Below are 6,007 nucleotides of genomic sequence, written 5' to 3' on the forward strand. Positions count from 1 at the left end.
AATAATATTTTCTATTTCTAGTTAAAGTTCATTCTAATTCACATATATCTGAGTGTATAAGATTTTGGAGATTAGTTTCTTTAATTATTTATTTATGTGAAGTCTTAGTTATTTTAGTTTGACTACAATATTCACATTTTTCTAAATCATTGACATTCAATTTCAGAATTAGGCCTAAGTTGCTTAAATCAGAAATCATTCGTTTATTAATGTGACAAAGTCTAGCATGCCAAATATTAAAATCACACAAAGAGTAAATAGAAGAAATATTTTTATTCAAATCAACATTCAAGTTAAACATGTCATCAATAGTGTACTCTATGAGTTTCATCATCATTCATATTTATCTCATGACTCCGGTGGAATTAATGAGATGTTAAAAAAATATTAATTAATTATTAATATTTTTTTGGAATATTAATCTATTTTAAATTAGGGGTGGCAAAATGGACCGTGACCCGTCAAATTGACCAGCGTACTCGCCAAAATATGACAGGTTAGGTTGGAATTTTAGGCATGCATATCCGCCGCATTCCGCTCTATGCACTCGCCTACCCGCCATGTGCACCCTTCGTGCCGACTCATTTTATCACCCCTAGTTTCAACTTGTCACTCACCTAAAAATCCTATAGCATCAACGTAATTATATAGTTAAGTTGATAAATTAAGTTTGTCACATAAAAAAATTATTATCTATGTTATCAATATAGTATAAGATATTTGATGATGCATTTTAAATACTCAATAATGAAAGACAACATGAAAATCTTACACATCATATCTTACTCAATGATGTGGTGACTTTGTTCATGCCGCATAGAAATTAACAATCAACATGCATCCTACTCGAGAATTACTTAGCAATGACAGATTCATCTAATTGATTACTATAGATCAACAAATATTATAAGTATAATTTAGATAGCCATATAACATGTAATCACCTAGTAAAAAAAAATCCAAATTTCATAAAATAAACCATATCCAAGTCTAATACAAGAGATTTCCTTAGTAAACAATTTCATAAAATAAACCATATTCAAGTCAAATTCAAGAGTTTTCCTAATTATAAAAAACTGTTTAAAAAATAAGTGAAAAATATATTTTAAAAGTAAAAAAAATCTATTAAATTATTAAAAATAAAATAAAAATATAGACAAACAAATCCGCCCGTCAACCCATCACATTGACCATGCAACCAGATTTTTAGATTCAATTTCACTTGAAATGCTTTTCCATCCCGTCTCTTTTTTGACGGACTTAAAACAAAGCGGAACAAGTGACTCGTTTTACCACATTTAAATACTTCAACATTTTTAACCAATAAATACCTTAACTCAGCGACTCGTTTTACGACATTTAAATACCTCTATTTTTAACCAATAAATACGTTAACCCATTATTTTTAGGAATATTTTTATCCCGTGAATAAATTGATTATAAAGTAGTAATAGTTGGAAGTCTATTTTCCAATTATTTCATCTTTTTCTTTTTTATTGAAGTTTCTAGTGCTTAATACTAGTTTATTTTTCATTTGTGGCAGACAGACCCTTTATAAAAAATTGCAACTTTTGCTTGCATTAAAGAAAAGATAAAAATGTGTCAAACACATAAATAAATAAATAAATAAATAAAAACAAGTAAAAAGAAATAATAACAAGTTCATTAATTTTTTTTAATCATTTTACAGAATGAATATATCATTTTTTGTTAAACGTTGACTAATCTATCAATTGAAAAACTTAAGACCTTCCCAAGCTGATTATGAAACATAAACTAAATTCACAATTAATCAACGTTAAAATAACTACAATACAAAACACAATGTAGCTAGGTATATTAAATAGTCACAAATGAACTTCACATGAAATAAACCTTGATTAATTAAATAAAAAGACATACAAAACTTAATTAAAATACAATATGAAATTATATAATTACCAGACAACACAGAATCAACAAAATAAAAAGACAAACAAAACTTAATCAAAATACAATATGCTGCATCCAACCTTAAACATTAATGAAAAGATACATATATTTAATACAGCATTGTTTAACTTGATTAATTCACACTCCTGCAATTCTTCCTTATCTCACCATTTGAACCAGTTAGGGGACTAATGTCTCCCATCTTGATCATGGCGTCGACGAAATCAGAGAAAAAAGAGTTTGAATTCGTGCTATATTCATGCACTATGGAATCAGTGGATCCACCATTGAAGAGTTCTTGGTCAGAGTGGAGTAGTCCCTTAATATCAACAAGATTCTTGAAGTAATGATTGTCGAAGGAAGTTGGTGTCGCGAGATCGAGGGGCGCCAAGTTATTGTCTCCCGACCCGGATGTCTTAGGGCAGCCGGATTGCCTTGCGCGAGCAAAGGAAGTGTCTATGTCGGTGTCGTTGTAAATGTGGCCCCTAAATGTAGTGCATCTCGCTTGTCCAATTGTGTGACCACCTAGTCCAAGTATCATCATTTAAAATAGTTCAGAACATATAATCAAAACAAATTTTAGACTCTCTGCAGAAGCGTGTCTTTAAAGACGACCCTGATGGGATTATAGTGAATGTAACATACCAGACAATGCGACCAAATCCTTTGCGGAAAGGCCAAGAGCATTATATCTTGAGATGAGTTGATTGAGGCTTGAGGTTGGTGCCGGGATGCCATTGTTTGCAGCCGATTGACTAGCCGTTCTTGCGTCTCTTCTTCCAAGTTTCACATCCCAACTTGGACCTCCAAGCTAGAGAAATTTAAAAATACTTAGATTTGTATGTATATGTTTATATGTTTATGCATGTGATTGTATTAATAAGATTTTTACGATGCACTTTTTTGGTGAAAACTTACGATCTCAACGGAGTCTCTAGCGGTGACAGCAAGGATATCAGCACAAGAAACTATACCCGGGCATACTTTCTCGACTGCTAACTTAATTTGATCTATCACTTCGAATCCACGCGCTGAATTTTTGTTTGCATTTGCATTTTTCTCTCCAGTAATGCTCGATGTGTCATCGAGCAAAATCGAACCATCACACCCCTACAATGATTTCATATTTATCATATTAAGTGTCACATTAATAAAAATAAAAATATTTCAAATTATGTATCTCTTTGTATTTCAATGTAACATCAATGTTTCAAAAATTTCTTATAATATATATTTATATTTAGAGAGAAAGGATTGAAAAATGATTACATTAACAAAGCAATCGTGGAAGAACAAACGCAGAAGCGAAGCACCCATGCGAGTCTCTTTTGATATGGCGGACTCAACCGCACACTTCACAGTTTCGAAGAGTTTTGGACATGAACTATAGTAATAATCTTTCGAAAGAGAAGCATTAGCACTTCCCATTAACACAAGAACCAAAAGAGAAAAACCAACAATCAAATTTCTACTCATGCTAGAACAAATCGAAGCCATAATTAACTTGCTAATTACACTTAAAAGACAATTAGAAAGTTTTGTGTTTGGAAACTAAGGAAGTGTCTGATATTTATATATAACTCTTACGACCAATTCATACGACAAATTTGTCAAAAAAGTTACATAATATATTGAGTAATATCAAGGTGCTTTTGCTCTCCATTTAATTTGCTAACCTAATACCGAAGACTTAGTTCAAGTTTATAATCATTCAAATGAATTACTCGGTTTGATTTGATTAAATATATTTTAAAATGATAAAAAGTAAACCTGCTACGTAATGATTTGAATGAGAGACTAGTGTGGTATTGGCATGCTGAGAATTGTCAAAAGTAGGGGTGGCAAGTAAACTTTTTTTTCTTCTTCTTGAGGTTCCATTTTTATATTATAATGGTTAGGTGAATGAAGTTTCCATGAGATCAATTCAAATAGTTGATCGGATCTAATTGATGCATGCAACAAAATGTTTGACTCCTTAATTTATTTTAGGATAAATGGTTTACAGCCTCATATTACTTCATTTTATTATATTATTATTTACGATTTTACATATTAACCATTATGCATGGAACAAAAGGAGAAGAGAGATCGAAGACGACGAATCACTCTGTTGAAACTTTTAGAATGGTGGTTATGATCTCTGGGGATAAGGGGTGTCCTTTTAAAAGATTAGCATTTCAACATTCAAATTAATATATAAAACAGTATATGAAAGAGTCAGAATTACTTCAAATATAAATGAAACGGATCTCTAGGCATATCTTAGAGTCAGAGTTATATTAAGAAGAAGGTTAGAAATTTGATGTGAAGTGTGGATCACCGCTAGTCATAATTAAAACTTAAAATGAGAGAAAATGTCATGCTTCTAAGTGGTGTCAGAGACGAAGGTCTACCGCGTGAAGCGCTCTTTGTTAGATTGAGTTTATGAATTGAACCAATTTATAAGATTTTTTTATCAATTTAGAATAATTGCTCCAATTTATAATTGCTATTATTTTTGAAGTAGAAATCAATGAGACCGATCTAAGAATAGATCGTTGAGAGAGTTTATGCGAGAGTTTATGCGCATGAGAATGTGCCCCACAAGAAGAACGAGTTTCGTTATGGTATTAAGTGGGATAGTTGACTTTCAACTTTTCAAAATGTGTCAGCATTAATTTTTTTCATCTAAATATTGGAATTTTTTACCAAAATAACCAAGTTTTTCAAGAAAATTCCCAAAATAACCTTGTTTAAAAAAAAAATCCCAAAGTACCCCATTTTTAGGAGGAGGCGACAATCCAATTGACGACTCCTCTTAAAAATAGAGTAGAGGCGTCAATTGGATTGGCTAGGGCACATGGTGCAGCCAATTCAATTGGTGCCCATGTGTATTTTTACAAAGGAGGTGCCAATTGGATTGACACCTCAGTGTAAAATGTAATTTTTTTGTTGTAAATAGAGGTGTTGTGTGAATCATTTTTCCACATCTCATTTCATCATTTGACAATCATGTTTGGTGTTCTTCGCCACTATGGAAATGTGGTTTACGTGAGAGACAAACCTCAGATGCTGATGCTCTTCTGGAACATCACTACTTTAGATTAACTGAAGAGGGAGTTGGTTCGTTGGTTAGATGAGAAAATACCAGAAGGGAAAAAAATAAGAAGTATTGAGAGACTCGACAGTATCTTTGGTTGGGTGCGAATGAAAACTGATAAGGATGCTAGGGAAATGATGTTCGATCGAGATGACATCACCTTGATTATTGTAATCAGTTAGAAATATTCTGTTTTCAGTTTTTTATTTTCACCTTGATAGCTCACACACATTCTTCTTTGGTGCGAAACATGTCTCCCACCTTTAACTCGCCTTCTGATCGTGGATACGGGTTATAGAAAACACTGTTGGATGTTTTATCGTCATGCAGATCCATGTTTGTCATATGTTGAGGAGGATTCTAGACATGACTAGGAGGTATTGACGCTGGTTGATTATCATCTTCAATGTCGTTGTTCAACATATGATCGACCTGTATCTCGGTCTCCTCTTCTTCTTCATCAACGATGTTGACTTTTGCTTCTGCTTCTGGGTTGACGTCATATGAGCATTGTGAATCAAATTCACCATATTCATCCTGACTGGTATTTGAGAATGATGAGATGGTATACATGGTTGAAGAGTAATATACAACTCAATACAATTGCAGCATGAATGCTCACGACTAACAAACATGTATTCAACATCTTCATCATCCCGTACCTTAAGCGGGAAAAACTTGCATTGACTGTTCTCAAACAATATTGGGTTTTGATACGTGATCTTTGACATAATACCCGATCCTATGTAGGAATGTATTATTTTTTTCGAATGCAAAAAGGTTGCATTTCTCTTGATCGTAAGTCGAATGGTATCGATGTTTCGAAAACAAAATCCATATAACTTAGACTCGTATGTTTCACCATTGCAGTGAACATTGACACTATATTTCGGTGAAGATGACATTGTAATATTTCTGGTGCAGATGAAATTAATTTCTTGCTGCAGATGAATGTGTGGTGAGTGTTGGATGTTGATAGTAAGACACTTAAATAGG

The 6,007-nt window shown here is 32.7% G+C and overlaps 1 protein-coding gene across 1 annotated transcript; it reads right to left on the bottom strand.

Moving 5' to 3' along the window:
* Positions 1-1,862: 1,862 nt before the first annotated feature.
* LOC127118084 (peroxidase P7) lies at positions 1,863-3,480 on the bottom strand. Its single transcript, XM_051048231.1, has 4 exons — positions 3,202-3,480; positions 2,851-3,042; positions 2,578-2,743; positions 1,863-2,457 (listed from the first exon to the last, which is right to left on the bottom strand). Exons 1-4 carry the CDS (start codon positions 3,427-3,429, stop codon positions 2,066-2,068), a joined length of 978 nt encoding a protein of 325 aa, XP_050904188.1. The 5' UTR covers positions 3,430-3,480; the 3' UTR covers positions 1,863-2,065.
* Between the last annotated feature and the right edge of the window lie 2,527 nt (positions 3,481-6,007).

The sequence above is a fragment of the Lathyrus oleraceus genome, chromosome 2, assembly GCF_024323335.1.
Source record: "Lathyrus oleraceus cultivar Zhongwan6 chromosome 2, CAAS_Psat_ZW6_1.0, whole genome shotgun sequence".
Lineage (NCBI taxonomy): Eukaryota > Viridiplantae > Streptophyta > Magnoliopsida > Fabales > Fabaceae > Lathyrus > Lathyrus oleraceus.